The sequence below is a fragment of the Falco peregrinus genome, chromosome 4 (assembly GCF_023634155.1).
Source record: "Falco peregrinus isolate bFalPer1 chromosome 4, bFalPer1.pri, whole genome shotgun sequence".
Lineage (NCBI taxonomy): Eukaryota > Metazoa > Chordata > Aves > Falconiformes > Falconidae > Falco > Falco peregrinus.
This window is the reverse complement of record NC_073724.1, coordinates 51197117-51220364: the sequence shown is the minus strand read 5'-3', so window position 1 is coordinate 51220364 and position 23248 is coordinate 51197117. Positions and strand designations below refer to the sequence as shown.

General features: G+C 41.2%; 1 protein-coding gene across 1 annotated transcript in view; it reads right to left on the bottom strand.

Moving 5' to 3' along the window:
- Positions 1–4413: 4413 nt before the first annotated feature.
- Positions 4414–23248, bottom strand: part of ATP10A (ATPase phospholipid transporting 10A (putative)) — a 118426-nt gene continuing 99591 nt past the window's right edge. Inside the window, exons 13-21 of the mRNA XM_005228686.4 lie at positions 22635–22819; positions 20966–21287; positions 18962–19038; positions 14768–14893; positions 9421–9621; positions 7153–7233; positions 6958–7062; positions 6412–6599; positions 4414–5732 (exon numbers count right to left, since the gene is read on the bottom strand). Of these exons, the coding sequence (XP_005228743.1) occupies positions 5027–5732; positions 6412–6599; positions 6958–7062; positions 7153–7233; positions 9421–9621; positions 14768–14893; positions 18962–19038; positions 20966–21287; positions 22635–22819 (1991 nt within the window). The 3' untranslated portion in view covers positions 4414–5026. The remainder of the gene's footprint in view (positions 5733–6411; positions 6600–6957; positions 7063–7152; positions 7234–9420; positions 9622–14767; positions 14894–18961; positions 19039–20965; positions 21288–22634; positions 22820–23248) is intronic.

Genomic DNA, 23248 nt, shown 5'->3' with positions numbered 1-23248 from the left:
TCCGCAGTGTCTTTGACATGTATCTGCTACCACTCCATCACAGCACATGGCCTGTTGTATCAGCATCATTCTTCTGAACTGCCATATACACTCAAAGCACATTACTGAATTTAATGCTGGACTGAATAATGCCCATGGTGATGATCAGTCTGAATCAAGAACTAGCTGCTGCAAAAATATGAGACTTTTTTTTAAGTTCAGTTTTTGATGCAGATTTTCAGATGGCCAATTCCGAGGGCAGGATTTGTCACTCCTAGATGATTCAACCACATACAGTTCTGATGGAGTTTATTTTAAGCTGAACATTTTCCATATACTGCAGCCAGTATTCGTGCAAAACCCTTTCGTGTAGCATCTTTAATGGATAAACCTCCTCAAATCCTCTGTATCTGCTGTATGTGGATCGGGTGATCAGCCTACAACGGTTGGGATATATCAGTGTGGAGTGGAGCCAAATGTGAGCATGACATTAGAAAGCACAACGAAGTGGCACTCATTGACTAAGTGAGTAGAGCCTGCAGGAGATGTACTGGGCTCAAGCACAGACTGAGGCCCTAGGCAGCATCGGGTGTGAATAAATGACAAGTCAAGGTTCAATGCAAGGTAGTTGAGGAAGTCGTATAATGGATGCAAGGGCTGTCCCTGGCTGAATAATCTGAAAGGGTCCGAGGAAATTCTACTGGCTAAAGGATGAGCTGTCCCCATCAAGGAAGCACTTCCATCAATACAGGGTGCCACTGGATTTGGCCGCAGGGAGAAGTTAACACTGTCGTAAGCTTTCCAGTTTATGAAAAGCATAGCTCCTCATTTAATGGCCATCAGGTGGTAGGGCCACGGTTCTACAGCCAGCGCAGGAAGGTGGCAAACAGGTGCATGACTGTCTGGGCACACAGAGCAGTGATGTATAGCTGGAAAGTCTTGGAAGAAATACCGGAGTGTTGTTTTGGTCCTGTTTTGACATTTATATGCCCAGTTCCAGTGCAGTGGCATATGTGGGAGATATAATTTCTGAGATGAGAGTGCTAACCTGATAGAAGAGTTCTGGCTGTTTCTCAAAGACATTCACACATCCAAGAGATTTATAAAATGGATAAATCACCAAGAAGTTAGTTCATGTAAATAAGAGTAAGAAACATGGAACGCTGTGATGTTTAATTCACAACTCTCTTCTTCTCAGTCTTAATTTCAGGTGGACTTCTTCAGCCAGCAACATCAGGCAGATGTAGAAGTGCTTGCAGAGTTCAGTGCAAATATTTCAAAGAGTGTACAGGGGGCTGTTGTTGGTAATAGACCAAACCTAAGTATTGTTTTACTTGCCTCACGGAATCTTTTAATACACATTTGCATGCTTTTTTGGGATTTGTCTCATGAATTTAAAGCTTTGGTTTGCCTGAAATGACAACTGCTCAACTTCACTGACAGGAATAACTTTACAAGTTTATTTCTCTTTTATTAAAATCAGTGTATACAGCTTCAAAAAGCCATTAGTATTTGTTTAGTTAAAACGTTTCAAATATTAATAGCAGCCCCAAAATGTTGATGAGCCCTAAAGCCCAGCAAGTAACATGCTTTGATGTGTTTGTCTTCTGGCAGCTGAAGAGAGAACTGATTTGAAACAAAAAGAATTAGTTTGCTTAATATTTTCTTTCCAAATGTGAAATCTGTTTGTCTTTTTTTCTCCAAACTGTGCTTTAAATTACATTTTATTTATATTATTTTATAACGTATCTCCCAAAAGAAAATGGAGACCTCTTGCTTGCTGACATCCTACTGACCTGGTTCTGTGCCCCCAGGTATCTCGCTGTGTGGTTTGGCACGTAGAGGCCTCAGTGTGGCACATCTTCCTATCGATCTGTAAGCAGGCAAGCAGTCCTGCTGAGGTCACTGCTCCATCCAGCAGGATTATTTATTTGGTTTATTTAAGACTAAAGTCATACGTGTTTGCACGATTGCCACCATAATAAAGGTATTTTCTCTCTTAGTACAAAGGGAGCATTTACACTTTAGGCATATAAAAATATATCTTTAAGGATTTTTTTCTTTTTTCTTTATTTTTTTTTCCCCAGAAAAATACAGCAGTTATTGAGGCCTGATTCCCAGCTGGGGTAAGTCAGCTTGCAGACATCGGAGGGGCTGTGATGGTTGTAGCAGCTGAGGATCTAGATCTACAGTTTCCCTAAATATATGACACAGATGTACTACTCTCACATTCACAGAGGCAACTTAACACAACTATCTGGCAGCACATGAGCACCTCTCAGTCCCAAAGGAACATTTTTATCCCTTACCTACACAGTCTTTGAAACACTGAAAGCCCAACAACTAAACTGTATCACAAAGGCACAGTTAGCAAGGAATTTAGGTTCTTTTTGATGAGAATATCATCAAATACAGCTCTGAGCCAAAGCCAGTGATGTCCCAGCCCTTTCTGCTCCCAGCACCAGGCAAGTCCTGTGAAGGCCTGCAGGACACCAAATACACTATGGAAAGATGTGGCAGAGTCAATAAGCTCAAAGGACCCTCACCTGCCTGCTGGGGCTGCTGCAGTAACTGAGAGAGGGCACACACGTGTGACATCCCTGGCAAGCTCCTGCTATGACCCCGTGACACTCTCAAACTGACAAAATTTAACCTCTTGCAAACTTGTGAACTCTGCCTACCCGAGTTCTGACACTGTGTCCTTCTATGACATCCTGTTTTACAAGCAGAGGAGCGTTTCTAACCAGATGGCAGCATCTACACGTTTCAACACGTTACTCGATTTCCTCTCTGACATTAAGACACTGCAGTTCCACACAGGTGAGTTATTTACAATGGCAATCTCTGCACAGTTTGTGTTAAATACTGCCAGCTAACCTTGCAAAGAGTTACGTGCAAAATCATCCCAACAGAGTTACTATCAACACTGAGAAGGTTGGTAGAGCAAGCAGAGATGTCCAAACTTGGAGCTGTCTCACCCAACCAGAGACACTTGCAAAGGTTTCTCCACCTGAGCTGAGTCCCGCAGGCTCCCTTTCCAGCAAGTGGAGAGGAACAAGTGCTGTGAGGGCATGGGACCCTGCCCTGCTTTAGAGGTGTGTGTCAGAATGCCCACTCCAGTGGTGCCCAGCTTGTGTTGGCACTGATGGGGCAGATGCTGATCTACCTTCATGGAAACCGAGTGCCCACCCTTGCCACCTCACTTCTATGGCAATTAATATAAAGCACAGAAACGTCAAGACATTTTCAGCCAGTAACAAATGAGTCAATAGATGTGCTTTCCTCTGCTAAAATCTACACACATAAAGCCACGTTCCCCTTTAACCAGAGGCTTAAAGGGAGAAGTTGTGCTTCAGGTACATACATTTTTTTTTAATCAATTGCATGCCTAAAGCTGTTCACAGGAGACTGAAAGAGTAAGACCCTTAGCACCTTTTCCCTCTCCCTAGTCAATTCTAATCCCCAAATGCAGTTTGGCTACACGTGGGTGTGTCACGTTCCATGAGGGTAACATATTTTACAGGCTGACACCTCTTACTTAGAATGCTTTCATCTCCTCCTTTCATTGGCATTTTACAGTTTCATATCATCAATTCTGTCTTTGGGAAAGAGGCCAGTGTATAAATCTTTGAAAAAAAAAGGATCCCGAATGTATTAGCAAGTGACACATGGTAGGCACTGTAGCTTAATGGGCTGAAGCGATCCATTACACAGAGCGTGGCACAGAGCGTGGCACGAGCAAGTCCTGGCCTTACACAATGTGTGGCAAGCAAGGCAAAGGCCATTCAAAAACCTGCGATACAGAAACAAAGAAGTGCAGCAGCTGGTTTGTACGAGGTCATGGTGACTAGGTATGAAAGAACCAAGCAGCCTTCCAAGGCTAAACCCTTCTGAGATGTGTCAGGCCAGCACAGTGCAGCCACACACGCATGGACAAGTGGCGTTTTGTGATTTACAACCACATAAAGTTGGATCAGGCATAACCTCAGAAAGCAGTGCAGCTCCCTGCTTTCAGGACTGGGCTAGCCTGTCTTAGACCAAGCTCAAGTAACTCTGCATGGCACTGCACCCTCACAGCTGGTCATGCCCCTTCCTAATCACCAAGGACTTGATTTATCCTGGCTGAAACAACAGTGAAGGTGCCTAACAAATCTCCACCCTGCCCGTCCTCCACTCCCCACTAGTAAGCAGGGATGACTTCTTCAGCAAAACCAGCCTACTCATGGTAGTGCTCCAGCACAGAAGATCACAGACCCTCCCAGCTCAAACTCTACAGATGACACAAGGCACCAGCTCTTTGCCAACAAATCATTCCTCACAAAAACCCAGCAGCTCTTCTTCAGAAGCTGAACAGCCTGATATGAGGCCGTGGCTGGCCAAATGCTAGCTACACCAGGTGAAGGGCTGAATTACTATTAATGCCAGACTGGGATGTCACTTTGCAATATGGCTGGTCATTTATTTATTGTTTTATCATGACACATAAAATGCTATGGCTGCAATATCAAAATACAGTGCCACTTATAAAATACCAGTATTATTAATGCGGTGGTAAGATAATGTTAACATTTACAGAGAGGTGTATAATAATTCGATAGTCTTGCCTAATGGTTTGCTCCAGTGACAAAACACCCTGACAAGCAGATGATGGATGGATAACAGTGCCTATTTATTATCACAGTTTTTGCTCCTTGATTACTGAATGGCCTATAATGATACCAATAATTGTTGCTGAATCTAATCCTTTTGAATATGGTAGAGAGGTCTTTTTCTTTTACAGTATGTGTCAGAATAAAAGAGAAGCATCTGAAAAATAAAAGAGACAGCATTTCCTTACAAAATGAGATGAAAAAATAAAACAATATAAATGGAACTTTCAAGTGTTTCTTTTTATATTTAAAGCTCTTATTTCAATATACTGTATTTAAACATTTTTAAATAATCATTCTGTACCTTTGATTTTCTGTTTCATCTTTGAAAACAAATAGAGTAATCTCACTATAAATGTGTGCAAATAGAAAATATATAAATATATTTAAGGCCCATGTCATAAAAAGGTGGTCTCGGAATTGTCATTTTTACAATGCTCAGCTGGGGTCCCTTTCATTTTGTCCTGCAAGTTATTTGAGCTCTGTTCTTTTAAGCCTTTGAAGTCCACATGCGAAGAAGAGCCAAGCACACACATACTGTCCTGTGTTTCATTTTGTAAACTGCTTGATGACACCTGTAAAACAGTCCCAATGCGACTGAACAATGGAGTTGATGTGATCCACCTGAACAAACTGAAGTTTGCTTGGTCAACTGCTGAGCTCCATGGGAATGCTGCTCCCACAGGCAACGACTCCATCTCTGAAGTGCCATGTCTAACTTCATGAAATCCCATGGACCTTTCCAGACTACTTGCAGATGAGGGGAGTTTGTTTTCCCCATACAACACAGCACCCTGGGGACAGGCAGCCACAGTCTGATCTGCAGTATGTTTTGCCTTTGTGTGCTCTTGGAAAAGTGACTCCCTTGTTTGAGGAGATGTTGGCAAAGGTGTGCTTTGGTTATAGGCCTTGTAGGAATCACTGGCATTTGAGCCAAGGCTTGGTGAGAATCTGTCTGCAAAGGGTTGTGTCTGACGTACTGTTTCCTTTACATTCAACTTGGTCAGAAGCTGGGTGCGGATCTCTGGGGGTAGTTTACTCAACTGGCATCCAAGCTGAAGCTGGGTTGGGAATAGTGTTCCCTGAAGGGTTCTGTACAGAAATCTGCAAGAGGAGAATGTGCACGTGAAAAGAACTGAAAGAAGGAAGTACCCAAGATATTAAGAGAAAATATCCAAGAAAAAAAGTACAACACAAAAAAAGAGAGTTTTATGTGCCTTTCTTATGTTCGAGACAAGCTTCCAGACAAAAAGCTCTGAATGCTGTGCTAGTATTTTGCTTAATAACAAGCAGTGTAATAAATCTGTGCCTTTAGTCAGTGATCCACCTTACATGATCTTTCATCTTTCCTGATGAGGAATCAAAGGCAATGGGGGTCATTCTGCAGAGCAGACTTCCTACATCCATAGGTAGTCAAGAAAGTTCACAACATACTATCAGAATTTCTGTACTGTGCGTGTTCACGGAGGATGGGTTGAATCTGGAAGCATCATGGAAAACCTCACAGTAGCAAATCCCTGCATGGCCAGGAGGTTTGACCAACAATCTACAATTATCCCGCTCCTGTGGTCTATGGTCAGGAGCTGTGGTCTGTTCCTGTGGTCAGGAGCACAGAAGAGGTTAAACAACCTGACTTCATATAATCAGCCACTGAAAAATAATGACTTGGCTGGTAAGGCAAAAAGAAAGAGGGAGACTGGAAAAAGAAATGTTCCTTGCCCTCCCAACCACAGGCATAAAGTGCTTTCACATATGATAAAAGATATGAGAGAAGATGCAATACCTGGGCAGCAATGCAACGACTGGTGATATAATGCAAGTGAAATAGAACATAGGGTCTCCCATCAGCCTTTCCATAGTCCAGTAGGGATTGGATGGAGGATGGCATACTGGGCAGGAAGCGTTGTAAACCAGAGCCACAAAGAAAAATAAAAGGATACTGAAGATGCAAGATGACCAGTGGAGAAAAGTCTAGAACAAAAAAACCCACAAAATAATAATGATTCTTTATATTCTGAGAAATTTGCTGTTATTCTGAGTTGAAGCTTCTTAATTTCTGGCACCAAATCCATGTACAGTGAAGAATTTAAAGCACAGTGAAGATTTCAGAAAATTAAGAGAATTTTCAAAAATTCTCATTATAGATACAGCACTACAAAGCTGTTCACAGTTCACAGTTTAAAACCTTTTTTACATTTGCTTAAAATGCTCACTAAAAATAGAACGTGCTGAGGGAATGGAACAACCATCTTCTGTTTTTGAAGAATGGCACTAAGAAAAGAATTACATATATGTCAGCGAGTTTCTATATAAGCCTTGGGTTCCTTACCCAAGTTTTGGTTTCAATAGCCAAATGTAGTATGATGGTGAACAGTGCTACTGTGGTGATGGGAGTTCCCCAGGAGAAGATATCCACCTCTGAATCATAGTAAGTCTGTAAAGAAGGAGACAGAATTCAGCCCATGCTGTGTTGCCAGTTCTCCTCAGAATGCTTGAAATCAAAAGTCTTAAACCAAACACTTACAAAATAGGGGATGAAGAAGCAAACCAGGCTTTGATACATAGCATCAATCATGTTCATCCAAAACATGTGTGGTTGGTACTCCTGTGGCATAAAATAAAAAAAAAAAAAGAAAAAGACATGAGAGCCTAATGAAAATGCTGTTAGCTGGGATAAGTATTTTGAGGGGGATATTCCAATGGACACTTTTAAGGGCTTCTGCAAGTAGCTCCGTGACTTTGCCAATCAGTTAGACACCCTCAGGGATGAAGTGTGAGAAGTCTACCTGAAAGTCACCCTGCTCTGGGAGGTGGGTCCTCTGCTGCTCCCCACCCCCCCCTCCCTTTCCCCCCTAGCAGAGGGTATAATTTGAATCTGACACTCAGATCAGTAAACATTTATGAAGGTGTCCAACTCTATGCACTACACTTAGACCACTGATTTCAGGAGGATCTCTCTGAGGTGTAACCATGTGTGTAAATGGGTTTTAGACACAAGCACAGGGTATTTATTCACAAGACAAAAAACAGAAAATGCACACATACTTGAAAGAAGATCCACAACAATGGTCTTCAGCAGTTAATTCACGCAGGAATATATGCTATGTTAGGAATATGTATATAAAACATAGATATATATAACACATATATCTCTGTGTGTGTGTACAAAACTGCTCACCAAGAAACAATATTAAACTAACATATTGGCTTAAAGAAATAAACAATTGAAGAGGTAAGGATGGTCATATAAAAGACCTAGATATAAGAAAAAGTACTTTGTAAATGGCAAAATATTTATTTGATTTTGGGATATAGGCTACATCTCCAACCACTGGGTTCATAAAGGCTCCTCCCCTCTATGGAGAATATTACTACAGCCTAAAAATGGGAATTGAAAGACACTAAAGAATGATGGTGTTCTTTGGCTTACTGAAATAACATGTGGTTAAACACTAACAGGTGGCTCAGAGGGACTGTGTAATCTCAATTGTTGGAGACATTAAAAACTGGACTAGATAAAGACCTGAGCAACCTCATCTAGCTTTGAAACTGTTTTGACCAGGGGTCTGGATCAGATGGCCTCCAGAATTATTCTATAATTCTACAGGCTTTGAGTCAGTGATATCTTTTTGAAAGGGATACTACCTGAAGCAGGACTTTTGGCAAGTTTTAAAAATACCTTTTTAGGTAACTATTCACAGAATATGCTCACTAGATTTCAAACAAATTCAGAATAGTCCCTAGGCTTGCCTATGAGAGGTAATTGTACTGTGAACCTGGGAGACTTCTCTCCTTGGTTTGCCAGCTGAAGACAGGTAGACACAACTTCCCAGCAAGCTTAAGCCATTACAAGATTTCTATCACCTTAAAAATGTGCAAGAAAGGAAGGTATTAAAGTTACAGATTTTTAAAGTACAATACACTGGAACAGAAGAAGTGTAGAAAATGGAAAACAGAAAATGGAAAAAGAATTTAGACTAAAGTACTAAAAAATAAGTTACACTAAAATTTTCCTTTCATTTTTCCAGGACACTGTCTAGCAATAGCGCTGGATGTGAGGGGTACCGAATGCAGGTGTACAGTTAACGGCAAAACCCACTCACTGTCTCTTCTCAGAGGGCACAATGGCAGATACTTTCAAGAAAGGCTTTTGCCTTGGAAGCAGTGTCTCAATATAAATAGTTTTGCCAAGCAGAAAGATTTTCCCACAGTACACTGTGGCTGTAATTACCAGAAATGGTTTGGCTTGGATCCCTCCTGCAGTTCCTTCTGATTTCATTGTACAATTCATGCAGATGGGGACAAGGTGTTTTCAACAGACGTTTCAACTGCTGTCATCTGCTGGTGACTACCTCCCTCAGAGTCTGTCTGTTGACCTCCACGCTTACTCCTTAAGCCACCTTTCTCTTCTGATGTTTATAAAGGGCTGGGGCCTGAAGTTCTGAGTAAGTACTGTGAGGTTATAGTGTGAAAGTCCGCACTATGCAGTGTAATCTGCTTTACTTTTGTTGTTATTTGTGAGCCTGGACCATAAATGGGGTGTTCAGCTTAGGCTGACTTAAAGCATCCAGCCTTCTCTCCTGTTACATATTTCAAAATACAACTGGGTGGTATTTTTTGTTTGTTTTAAATGTACTTTTGGCATTTAGATAGTTTGATTCAGATGAGAAATATAATGAAATAATAATGACTTTTCAGACTGTTTTTATCAGTCATCCATCCTTTGGGAGCAGGGTTGGTTTTCAGCTGAAACTAAAGACAATTAGGGAAAAAAAAATCAAGAAGTTTTTACCTCCATATTCTGGCCACTTTTATAAAGCTGAGGTACAGCAATTAACACTTCAGCCGGCACATCCTTATCCAGCACACCAGTGATCAGTTGTGGAAGGGAAGAGAAGAGTAAATTAAAGAAGATGAGATACCACTGATCAACCATTGATGAGCCAGAGAACCCGCAATAGAACTGGTACCAGAAGAGAAGGGCCACAAACATCTGAAACAGAACAAGCAATGCTGTAAATATGACAAGGTATGCAGGATCATCAACAGCACATCATTGAGTTCAGAAACCATCCTGATGCCAGTTCTGAAACTCACTGATGCCCTGGCTACTTAGCTAAGCTGCAAACATTTGGCACTCCTGCGAGTTTGTGCTGCTGGAACCTCAGATCTCAGGTGTCAGGGATGACTTCACACAAAATTAACTTTCAGTTCAAGTGAAACTCTGAGGTGCAATTTAACTAACCGTAAAAAGCCGTCCCAACCATCACTGATCTCTAGGTACAGGAGTACCGATCTCATAGCACTTGCATTACTATCATGAATAAGCATTTCCATAATAATATTCTCTACTGGCTTGAGATGTTTTGGGAAGCTCTGCTGATCTTCAGTAGGTAAATGCAGAGCTTTTTTGCAAGACCAACACGAGACTAGCAGCAGCAAGAGAAGTGAAACTGTAAGGTCTAGTAAAGCTGTCTTAACTGTCCTATCTTTGTGCTTTGAAACTCAGCAAATAAGCAGTGCTGTAACAATTCTTGTCTCTCTTATTCTTCAGCTGTACACACAGCCGCACTAGGACTCTTCATGTGGTAATTACCCAAAAAGGGACAAACCACACAACTCATTTCTTCTACAGTCTCAGCATGGAGAATCCAGGGTTTTTAAGGCTCTGGAGAGGTGCTGATTTCACCCGGTGAGGGGGGATTTGAGCCTAGAAAAAGGCGGGTGGCCGCTTAGGAAAGGAAATAAATTCCCAGGCTTAGTCGTCCTAAAATTGCCGTTTTTATTATTCTTTGTAAAGCGATTAATACTAAATGGAAGGCAATCAGAAAAACCTCGGCAACTGTTCCTCGAGGGTTTTCCCCATTTTAACCATGAAGAAGGGAAATGGCATCACCTCTCCTTTTACTTCCTCTTAACTTTGTATTATGTTCTCAAACGCTTTCAGCCAGCTGGAGTATGTTAACCCTTCATCATTTTTAGATATACAGAGGAGAGTCTAGATCTGTTCTATCTGTAAGCCAAAAATGTGGTTGAAATTTAAACATGGGGGGAAAAAATGCTATGGTCTGCTTAGTCAGTGACAACTGCTATAAGGAGATTAAGCCTGTCGTGTGAGGGGGAATTGCCACAGAATAAGAGTCAGTCCTGCTGCGTGTAAATGTACATATATGTGTTTGTATATATATAGAGAGTATATATATGTTCAGGCAAGGTTTGCATACTACATTGAAGTAGCCTGTATATCAGCAGCAACATATATATCTCACTGTTTGTGAGCCCATACTATAAAATAACATATTAGAAATTAAACAGTAGCATTTTGGATGGTCTGGATGAGAGGACTGAGTGCACCCTCAGTAAGCTGGCAGGTGACACCAAGCTGGGTGGGAGTGTTGATCTGCTGGAGGGCAGGCAGGGATCTGGACAGGCTGGATCGATGGGTCGAGGCCAACTGTGTGAGGTTCAACATGGCCAAGTGCCGGGTCCTGCCCTTGGGTCACAGCAGCCCCACGCAGCGCTACAGGCTTGGGGAAGGGGGGCTGGGAAGTGCCTGGTGGGAAAGGGCCTGGGGGTGCTGGTCAGCAGCCGGCTGGACATGAGCCAGCAGTGTGCCCAGGTGGCCAACAAGGCCAACAGCGTCCTGGCTTGTATCTGAAACGGTGTGGCCAGCAGGGCTAGGGCAGTGATCGTCCCCCTGTACTCGGCACTGGTGAGGCCACGTCTCGAATCCTGGGTTCAGGTTTGGGCCCCTCACTGCAAGGGGGACGTGGAGGTGCTGGAGCGTGTCCAGGGAAGGGCAACGGAGCTGGTGAAGGGTCTGGAGCAGAAGTCTGATGAGGAGCAGCTGAGGGAACTGGGGGTGTTTAGCCTGGAGCAAAGGAGGCTCAGGGGGACCTTATCGCTCCCTACAGCTGCCTGAGAGGAGGCTGTGGGCAGGTGGGGGTCGGTCTCTTCTCCCAGGTAACAAGTGACAGGACAAGAGGAAACAGCCTCAAGTTGTGCCAGTGGAGGCTTAGATCGGATATTAGGAAAATTTTCTTCACTGAAAGGGTGGTCAAGCATTGGAACAGGCTGCCCAGGAAGGTGGTTGGGTCACCATCCCTGGAGGGTTTTAAAATACACATAGATGTTGTGTTTAGGGACAGGTTTAGTGATGGACTTAAGAGTGGTGGGTTAATGATGGACCTGATCATCTCAAAGGTCTTTTCCAACTTAAATGACTCTATGATTCTATGAATTATTTTCAGGGTCATCTGTAGAAATGTTTCTGTAAATACATTACAGGAGACATTATCTTCCACTGGCTAAACCAAAACTGAGTTACCAGAGCTAACCCTCTTCAGTACAGTTTGCTGGGAGATGGCAATTTCATTTCAAAATTGAACAGATTTTGAAAATGATTTCCTTGACACACCCAACACCCAACAAAATTTCCTGAGTCTTTTCTCAAAAAAGAATTGCAATAAATATATGGATTTAGATAGTTCTCTGTCATTGGAAATAAACAAAATCCAGCTAATCCTAGACCTAAGAAATTTTCATCTCTAGAGCCTTGCTAAAATTAACCTGTCTTGTAAACAGTATGTCTCTGACAAAAATGGGTAGTCTGATGAAAATACAGTGAGCTGAAAATTTTCCTACCACCTCTGGTACGGGTTTCAGCAGTGCTGTCAAAGAAAACTGTACAAAAAATGACATTTCAGTAACTAAGCTCAAATCAGATTTTTTCTCCCTGAAATTTTATTTTTTATTAAACAAGCATTTAATGTATCTTCAAATATAATGCTCCTCCTTGCTTCTGTGCATTACCTCCTTGAAAACGTAAAATAAAATTTACATAAAAATAGAATTAGATTTTAAATAAAAAAGGTTTTCCTTTTTTTCTCCCAGATGAGACTGTTCTAGGAATGTGGCCCCAGACATAATTTCTCAGTGAATGTCCAGTGCTGTCTTGCAGAGATAAAGTATAAAGGGGAAGAAGCAGTGCATGCTTGTGCAGGTAAGATTTTGTTTATATGAAACACTTTTTCATCCAGCTCAGATATTTCTAGTCATGCTATGTTTTAGTTTATATTTCACTTGTATTTTTATTATCTCCACCAAGCTAAACATCTTCTTGGATAAGACATCTGAGTTTCCAAATAGCTTTTGCAGCAACTTGGAATTTAAACATTGAGTTAGATAGGTTCTAGTGGGGAATGGAAAATTTCATACTATGAGCAAATGGGAAAAAAAAACACTTGAGGAAACAGAAAACTTGCAGAATGTTTGCACTGTAGCTGTATTGACCCTCTTGTGAAGAACCATCCAGAATAGTCTCCTTGCAAAAGGATCAGGTGCTCACATCTTTCATTTCTGAATATTCTTTCCTTAGGGGCAAGCACTGTATCAGACATATTCATGTCTGCATGCTGGATACCCCACTACAGTTTTAGAGTCAGTAGCAACAAGTATTGCTCAGAAAGCTCCCAAGGCTGCCAAAGCAGAGTCAACACAAAGAGATTTCTTCAGTTATATTCTAGCCTTGAGGCAGCAGCTTCTGAAAATGTCTTACTAAAAATGGCACGAGAAATACTCAAGGGGAGCTGTACCAAAGGAAATGGAAGATTTTACAAGACCTGAACAAAATGTAGATGTATAAACAACATCTCTGGCTGCTGATTGCTTCCAGCAATCTTATTGTCTTATGTGTATTACCGTGGGGTGTTATTATTTATTTTAATGTAAGATAGCTCTGTATACACTTCTTAGAAGTTCAGACTTGATACTCTCAAGGCAAAGAGTATCTTGGAAACGTACAGCACTGGGTGGGGGGAATACAGACGTTCAGCATCATTCAGGATCAAGCCTTAAAACTCAGGCATATGAACACCAGCATATATTTCACAGGTGGCTCTCCACTCAGTGCAGCATTATTTAAATCTGCTTGCTATTTCAGACTCAGGCAGCAGTTCAGATCGTCCAAGACCCTTCTTTCTTTTTTGTCTGGAAGGATGCTTGCATGCAGTTTCTCATCAGACCACAGAAGTTATTTTAACACGCTTGTGTTAATACAAAGACACTTTGTTAATTCTTTAACTCCCTCAGGTATTCCTGTGATGTTTAAAATTTTGAGCAAGTTATGGTCTTCCCCCAGTAGAATACCAACCTTCAGACTGAAATCAGATGGGAATTAGTTAGGCCACCAATTAAAAACAAGCCCTGGATTAGATTAAATTTGGAAAGCAACTTTTAAAAAATTGAGAGCCATTTTTTTTCTGATATTGAGGACAAAATCCAGTCTCCTGCTCAGAATTCGTAGATTTCCCTCTGGAGCAAACAGGTCTGAGAGCTCTGACTCTCCGCCTTTTCCATCTTCTTCATATCCCTTGCTCCCGTGGTGATTTGTAGGTGTTGCAAGTGAGCAGATCTGTGTGTCTGCCAGTGAGTCCCACCCAGCTGATGGAATTCTTGGTTGTCTTCTTAGGCAGTTTTCAATCAATCATCTTTGTACTCCAAGATCAATGCAAAGGGCCTTTGTTAGGGCCAAGGAGTCGAGCTGCTACTGGCTCAGTGCCCAGTACTGGACTAGCTCCCGTTTTATACACCAGGGAGGAAACGCAGACCCATAGTCTGTTCTTTACCACTGTGTGCTTCCTTTCTAATGAACTCTTTCGGTTAGTTGGAAGTGAGATAAAGCAAGAAACTGCCCTCCCAATCTCTGCCACCTGAGACACAGAGAGGACTCAAATTATCTCAGGTCACTAGGGAATATGCACAGTGATTCATAAGCAATGACAAGATAGGGTCAGGAAGAGAAAACACACTAAACTGCTACTTTGGACCAATGCTGAATGGCTTTGGCATTAAAGACTCCTGTGTCTAGCCAGCTAAATTCTGCAAAACTGATCTATAAAGAAACTTTTCTTCAGCAGTGCTTGTTATTTCTGTTACCTAATTTGCACATTCAGCAGGACACTGTAGCTGTTATGGAGTGGGTCCTGTATTCCTGCAAATGGCAGCCAGCTGTCTCTCAACTCTGCAAATTTCTTTGTAGCTTATTTATAAACCATTTGAAGGCTGACCTAATGCTCACGTAGCACAAAATAAACCCTGGAAACATGTGGTAGCATAAAGCTGCCAAGTCAAACACTTACGGCATTTTTGTAGAAGAAATACAGCACCATGTTGGCGAGTCGGGAATAACACCAGTGGCCATGAACAAGCAAGAGCTTCTCCAAATGCCGGAACCTTGGGATTGCAAAGTCGCTTGCCATCACCGCCTTCAATGAAAGAAAAGTTGGAATCATTATTGGAAAGCGTTGCTTTCAACACCAGCAGTGAATCTAGCCATCTTCTCAACCCATACAGCCAATGGAAATTGTACTGATGAAGAATGAAATCCATTACAGTGCATCTGAAATGCAGATATTGTTGCATCGGTTTGGAATACCTATGAGCAAACCTGGCAGCTTGGCAGAACATGCAAGGCAACGTGGTCCTTGCCTAAAGGAGATTACAGTCTACATTCCAGATGGTGACAAGCAGCAGCAAAAAGCAAGAAGTGGGAGAATGGCTGGCAATTGCAGTTGCATGAGCATGAAGGCTCAGGGCCCGTGTGTGTGAACATCTTGGTGGCTGTAATTTCTCTCTCTGTAAAAACTATGGGGTACTTACAGGGTAAGTAAGAAATGAACTTCCAGAGAATACAATAAAAAAAGCACAATTAACTGGTTGCATCATAATTACTGGACTTTAAAAGACAAAACTATAAAAGCATTAGTTTTAATTACATTTGCAATCCTGGCTCATAACGTTTACTTGCCTGTCCTGAGATATCAGTATTTTGAGGGATTTTATAAATTGCATGTTTTCTGTAACTGTCTATGAAAAAATCACACTAGATGAGATGCCTCCAGGACTGTGCAGACTGCCAAATCACACTGACAAAATGAATCACCAGTTTCTCTCTACTTCTGACTAAAATTCAGGGTACTGTACATCTAGATGAGACTTTCTTGTAAATGATGGTGATACCACAATTGTTTCATGATCTTCCTTATCCTTAGGATTGCATTAAGATTTCATTTAATATTATTTTATATTTCATCTTCTATCTTGGTATCACCTTTCTCCTCACAGTTCAGCAAAAACATGAAGAAAAGTAAAAACTTCCAAAGGAGCGATGTCTTCATCACACTCTGCAGGGTGTATTTTTAACTGAGACAGCTTTAAATTTTTCCTAATTCGCTTTCTTGGTAAATCATCAAAAGGGCTGAGTTTTCCCAAGTAACTGTTTGTACAAGCTATTAAAACAAACTCTAAAACAGTATGCAAGAGAAGGTGTAATAATTTGTAATTTAAGTAGTAGATGTGCATAAGCACTGGGACATTTTTTAATATGTTGACACAACCTGGGATTTCTCAGGTACTGAGACACACTTCTTGTAACCTCCCTGCACAGAACAGTCTCATTTGTCTTGCAGACATACAGCTATCTTGCAGTTTGAGGAGAACAGAGCTGTGCTATGTCTGCTTCCTTGAACTCCACCCCATCTCAGCCTATTCCAATGTCAAAACAAAACTGTTAGCTTCTTTTCATTTGTGCTTCTAACACAGTACTTCGCAACACGTTGTGAGAAGTGACGGGTTTTTTTTCTTTTTTATTGCATTTTGATTACTGTGAGGAACAGTGAGGAAGATAGTGTTATCCAACTACATTTGCTTGTTTATTTTGTCTCAAAATATCCCCTTGATTTTCACATTTTTATTTTTTCTTCCAGCTTTTTCACAGGAAAAAGTGATTCATGCTCCACATGCTTCCATAGAATGTGGAAAGAAAACAAGTCAAAGAGTATTGCTGTTTTATACATCTAAATAAATGCTCAACGCCTTCTGAGTACCTGTATGTGTAAGATTCTGACAGTTGTTTACAGAAGAGAGGTCTGCATGGTTCCTTAGGACCTTGGAGTAAAGGAAGGGATCTATAAACATTTTCCACTCTGTTGAACTTTCATTTAGAAAAACCCCAGTGGTTTAATGGGTTAATGAGCAAATCGTTTTCAGATTTGAATACACCGCAAAAGCCAGGGGCATTGAAGACTGGTTATTCTAAGTGTATGAACTCAAATGAAAGTGGCATAATGGGGAGAGGAGTAGAAAAATGCTATGAGCACTGTATGTCTGCATTAAGAAAAAAAGTGATCTGAATTAATACGTAGATGTTAGGAGCTGGTAAGTTCACAAGAGATAGTAAGACCCAAGAAGTTTGGGTCAAATGTTTTTGAATTGATACGCTTGGAGGGGACCCCACAATGCCAGTCTCCTCTGGGGTCTCTGGAGCCTGGACTGCCTGCAGAGTGATACCGCAGAAATTATGCAAAGCTCTCTGATCCTGGTGAAGGCTGTGGAACAACAAATACATTTGGTATCAGCTTAATTCAAGACCTCCTTTTTTTCTGCCCTCTCCGGCCATCAAAGTCAGACTTACAGGGTCCATGGCTGGGAATGCCATATGCATAATGAGTACCTGAATATTTTTGTGATAGCTTCTTTCCAGTCTAATTTTCTCCTGCTAACATGTTTGGAGAAGCATTTTTAATGGACTGCAGGCCCGAAATCTGTCTGTCTGAAGAGCGCTGATGGCCATCCATTTGTCCTGGAGATTACTTTGAACCCACTGGATGATTACAAGAACAAGTGTAATAGCTATGCTGGGTCAGACTATCTTCCCTAGTAACCAACCTCCAGCAACAGCCAAGTGAGCATGCCTTTGGAAGAGTATATGAATAAATAAAAGAAGACATGTACTGACTTTTCTCCAGAGTACTGTCCTAGTTTCTGGTGATCTGCATGTCAGAAAATGCAAAAAGTTGGCATGCAAATTCATAGCTCAGTCAAATTTTTGTTTCAAAATATTTGTGTGTTGAACCAAATAAATTAAAGCATGGAATAAAATTCTATAGCCAACCTGCACATTGTGTGAAGGAGGCCTTTTTTCCCTTTCAAGCAAAACATCCAGCCAGTGTTGCAAAAAATGCAATGTGGGTCAGAGAACCACCCACTGGTAACTAAGTTAAGGAGCATGCTCATCTGCTCAGGTCCTCAGGATGGAAACATTTCCCACCTTCTCTGAAGCACTCTTTGACATATACTCAGCTACTCTGTTTTCTGAGGCGATCAGCCTGCACAGCAGCCCAAACACAAGGTAAGTTGTAGAAATAAGGTATTCTCCTCATCCTCTGTGTCTTACTGCCACATCTGGTGCTAAGACTGCAACTGAACTGCACTAGAAGTAGAGGAGGTAGAGGTAATAGGTAATACAGTATGTAGTACATCCTATACATATACATCCTCTCTTCTGGGGATGGGGGAAGTGCCTCTTATACAGTGGTAAATACAGTAATCACAGGCTGAATACATCCAAAAGACTACAGGGGCAAGGCCCTTTATCTTGCTTTTCCCTGTGGCAGGAAATGGGGAGAAAACCAAGACTTGGAATGCTATGTAGGATCAGTGGTTCTGCAAAGGGCTTCAGTTTTCTCTTTCTTCACTGTTCTGCTGTCTGAATAGGCTGAATGAGCAAGATGTGTGGGTGGCTGGGTTAAGGGTCACCATCACACCATGCAAAGAAGCTGCAGCAGCTGGATGGGCTTGTGCAGCTACTTCACAGAAACACAGAAGCAGTACAGGAGAGATTAGAATAAAAGTCAGAATAAGTGAACCTTTGTAGAAGAATGAAGCTGGGTTAATTAGCATTGATAATATACAGCTGTGGGCTGACTTCAGGGGTGGCGGGGTGGTCGATGTAGACAAGGTGCAGCTGTGGCTGGTTCTGTTAAGTGGTTGAGAGCCAATGAAGAGAGAAGAGGAGGAAGCAAGAAAAGAGAGAGCGGGCCCTGGATGAGGTGAGACGAGGAGAAGGCAGCAGAGGGACTGGCATGAAGAGTATGCTGGTATGAGATGGTAAAAAAACTTGTTGTAGCTGGCTAGTTTGGAGAGTGCTGTGACAAACATTTATCTCCTAAATAATGCATAGCTGAACTTTTTTCCTTCTTTTAACCTCTGTTTAATAAATGATTTAACAATTAAAACATATTTCTTAGAGGAATTTGATAAGTTGAATTTTCTGAGAAGGCAGCATGTTTAAACTCACTATGGACCTGAGAACACAAGCTCAAACTGAAGCTGAAAGCATTGTTACAATGTGCAACTGGGACCCCCCAGCATGACTTGCTACTTCTCCTTTATTTGTGCTGGCTATCCAAAGACAGCTTGGTCAAGCTGATATATGGGAAGTGCCTGTTCCACCCTTTCATGGGAGAGCTTTTTCAGTGAACAAGCAACATTACCTGCATGCCTTCTTGACCAGAGATCCCCACGCCAACATCTGCCACTTGGATCATGCTGACATCATTAGCACCATCACCTAAAGATGACAAGATCAAGATCTGTTGTCACTAGTAGGCCAGGAACACTTAGCAGCAGCAAAGCAAAGGAAAACCGCTTGTTATTGAGTTATTGGCTGAGTATAGTAAGGGAGATGTGTACTAAGGGTTTGGTGGGTATAGTAAGGCAGATGGTGGTTAGGAAAGGGTCCATCTTCGGAATATAAGGTTTGACATTTGGCAAAGCTGCCATTCTGATCTTTGTAGACTTTTTTTTTTTATCATGGAAAAGTAAAAATAAACCAAGTTCCTTTCTTTTTAGTAAAACCTAAAATTCAAGTATCAGGCCTGAATGGCACAAATACTTAAAAATTGGAAGGCTAAGAAAGAGCTTCCTGGTACTTCTGCTTCTTAACTAATTGTCTGCCTGCAATCAGGTATGACTAAGAATGAAAAGTGCAAGGACACCTAAAGCCAATGACATTGTCTACACAGTAAAAATACAATAAAATTAAAAAGTAGATGAATTCTTGACTTGGATCAAACAGTCCAAGATCTTTAGTACACCCATCACAGGCAGATTTAACTGCAGTGGTTGTACAGCCACCATCTCTGGCTCTGCTTCCAATCATGATACCGCAAGTGATAGGTGACATAGAAAGGATACCAGAATGGCCATGGAGAGACTCCTTAACCTCTTAAATTTACAGGGAGTGTGCTAGTGGAAAATGAGACTCTGTTAGCTGATGACAAGACACACTTGGTTTTAAACTTCAGTGGCTGAGGTGCACATTCACATCGCACTCCCAATTTCCCTGCTGTTGGCACATACAAGAGTGGTATCTGCTCAACTGACAAAGCTGACGTCTTTGTGACTGTACAACACAACCCTAAGTTAGCTCACGTTGGTTAAAAGGGAGGATATAACTGCTAGGCTTTTAAGCCAGAGCAGGAGCTCATCAACTCACAGGCTCAAGATGCTCAGAAAGAATGAAAACACAAGCTTCCCAGTCTCTACTAGTGTTTTTAAGCATTCTGGATAATTCAAGTTAACAGCCAGACGTTTTTGACAACATATGCAAATGATTATGTCCACAGTCAGTCAGCCAAAGACATAAATTCAGTATGAGGGAGGCATATTTGGGCTAGATATAATATAGTGAGCATAAGGATTATTACAATCAGCACACATTTGGTGATGTGGATGTTACAGGAGCCTTGACAATTATTATATATATCTTTAGGGTTTCTTATGGGTAGGTCCAACCCACATGTGTTCCTGCTGTGATTAACTAAGACAGGTAGATGAAAGCTAGTGTGTTTGTGACAGTACTGCAATCGTATTTTCCACTGCAACATAAGCCTAACCTTCAGCTGGCTGACTTTTCTTATGTAAAAATCATGGAAACATGGAAGATGCTGCCAGTTTTACGACAGGTTGACTGACAAAATCTCCCCTTCACCAGCTGAGTGATTAGCTGGGAAGAAGTGCAAATGCTGGCACGATGCCAGTTGTAAATCCATTCTCCATACTGACAAGGCCAAGTCATATCCTGTGCTGTATGGCTGACTTGTGATGAAAAATGCAGAATCTTGAGTTTAAACGTGACTGGATGAAACAACACTGTGCACAGTTTTGTTCTGTGCAATACAGTGACTGCAAAATGGTTATCTGCACAGCAATCAGCTAACCCAATTCTTCACAGCTGTGTTTGGACATGCCAAAACCTCACAGCATACCTGGGTCCTGATTACTTAACATCTGTAGGAAGAAAACCGAAATACCACTCCAGAGTTCTATCTTGGTTTTGAATACATATGTTAGAGGTGTCTGACACATTTTCAGACAAAACTGGAAGGCTCTTTGAATTCTGAGGCAGCTGGAAAGTTCCTATTGCAAGTCAAAAAATCAAAATTCTCAAGGCACAGTATTCATGAAGGCAGACTAGTTTAAACTGAGATATTTACCTATTGCCAAGGTCATGGCTTTGAGTTTGTCTCTGACTAGTTTCACTACCATGCTCTTTTGGAGTGGGGTTGAGCGACAACACAGTACTGAACGGCATCGCTTGGCTAGTGCAAGAAATTTATCTTCTAGTGTAGGTTCCAGGGCGTAAGCTAGAGTCCTTCCATCAATCACTAGGCCCAAGCTGGAAAGCACAGAGGAAGAGGGTGGATAGAGAGGGGTGAACCCAACAGTCATGTTTCCAGTAGCTTCGTCTATTGTGTTGTTTGAAAATTTAGACTCTACGCATTGCAGACACTGTTCCAGCAAGACAGCACATGTCTCCTGAAAAAAAATTCAAAATAAATATGCTTGAGAGAAAAGAACATGTATTCAAATATTTGTGCTTGCTGTATATTTAGGCATAAGGAATATGGGGAAAATATTAAATTTGCTGCACTGTTAAAATTTTAATTTCGAATAATCTTCTATTCACTCTAAACACACTTAATTCTTTCAGATGTGACAGCAATGAGAACTCGAAAGGCTTAAAATCTAATTTCTCTTTAACATGCAGTATTGTATGCTAAACTAATTTCTTTTAGCTCCATCTCAGAATAACAGTGCTGGGAAATGATATAATCAGTATCAGTACCAAGTTAAGTATGGTGATGAGCACCATGTACACGCCTACAACTCAGATCAAAGAGTTATGCATTGTTAAAGGCCAATTAAAGGTTGTTTAAACTGAATTCTCTCTCCTAGCCATATTCAACTAAAAGATGTTATCGAGAATATATGAACATTTTAAATGAAATGCTATTGGTCTTACAGCAAAGTATGACAAAAAGGAAAGATCATGGAAAATCAATTTACCAGTTCAGTTGATACACTCAAGAATGGAAAATGCTGTTATCTTTTCTTCCTTTTCGAAAGAACCTGGAGCTGGATACTGCTGGCCTACCTCTCCTCTGCTGATCTGAAGTTCAATTTTATCACCCCATTAAAGGACTACAGCACTATCAGTCTGGTTCCTTGTATGTTAGACCATATCAGTAAACTCTCTGTGACTGGCTGCTTGCAACAACTTGAGCACAGGAAAGATCAGTAATTCAGAAGAATTAGAAAAGGTCTGTTAGCAAGCAAGGCATTACTGTAGATGTCGTTTTCTGACTCTCAGTGTTAGCATCGAAATTTAAGTATTGCTTCTCCAGAGAAAAAGCCACCTGAGAAAACATGAATGACTGCGTTATTTAAACACTACATTTCAGTGGTGTAAAATAAAGCACAGATTTTCAATAGGTTATCAATTGTTTTCTGCCTCAACACATGTTTAATAACAGGTTGCTTTTGGAGACCTGTTAGTGCCAATAAGCTAACCTAGGGATGTTTTGAGAATGCATACCAAAGAAAGGCATTCATTTATGCTGCTATGGCATCCTTTCATTCATGGTGGAGCCCACTACACACAGTTACATGTTTTCAGTTAAGTTTGTGATACATGACACTGACTTAGAAGCATGATTCACTGAAAAGTATTCAAAGACATGTCCTACCTGAAAATTACAGATGAAGCAGGAAAAGAAGAAAAAAAAAGAGGGAAAGGAAAAAAAGCCATCAAACTTTAGTTGTACAAGCTGAAAATAAGGCAAAGCTAGTTCACAAGTAAACTTGTGTATTGGATCTGCTTACTGGTGATTCAGCATTCAAAGTGATGATTTCTTCATCGTGATCTAGTAGCTTGCAGGCATATGCAATATTAACAGCTGTTTCTTGCTTGTCTCCAGTAAGAACCCAAATCTGCAACCCAGCTTTGCGCAAGTTTGCAATGGTTTCTGGAACACCATCCTGTAAACGGTCTTCAATGCCAGTTGCACCTAAGCACAGAGAAAAAGAAAAATACTCCACATCAAATGAACAGTTAACAGTTCACCTGAAATTGCAAGCTTGGATTTTTTGAAAAGCAACAACAACAAAAAAAACCAACCCAAAATCCCAAACCCAAACAGCAGTCACTTTTATTGAGAAATAGCTAAACTACCAATGGTTGCGAGATTAGGGCACCTTTTTGGGGGTATCAGGAAAGAGGTGTGAAAAGTAGCTGGGTTAAACATCTGCATCAACAGTCATCAATAAATCCAGAATTCAAAACTTCAAAAGTTTTTGAAACTTTTGAGAAAAACTGATGCCACTTCTAGTCTCAGAGGTTCACAAGGCTGATGTATCTTTCCTTATTGTCTCTATGCTCTGTATCTTTACCATCTTTACCATTCTTCCAAATGTTGCTAGAGAAGATACTGCTGCTC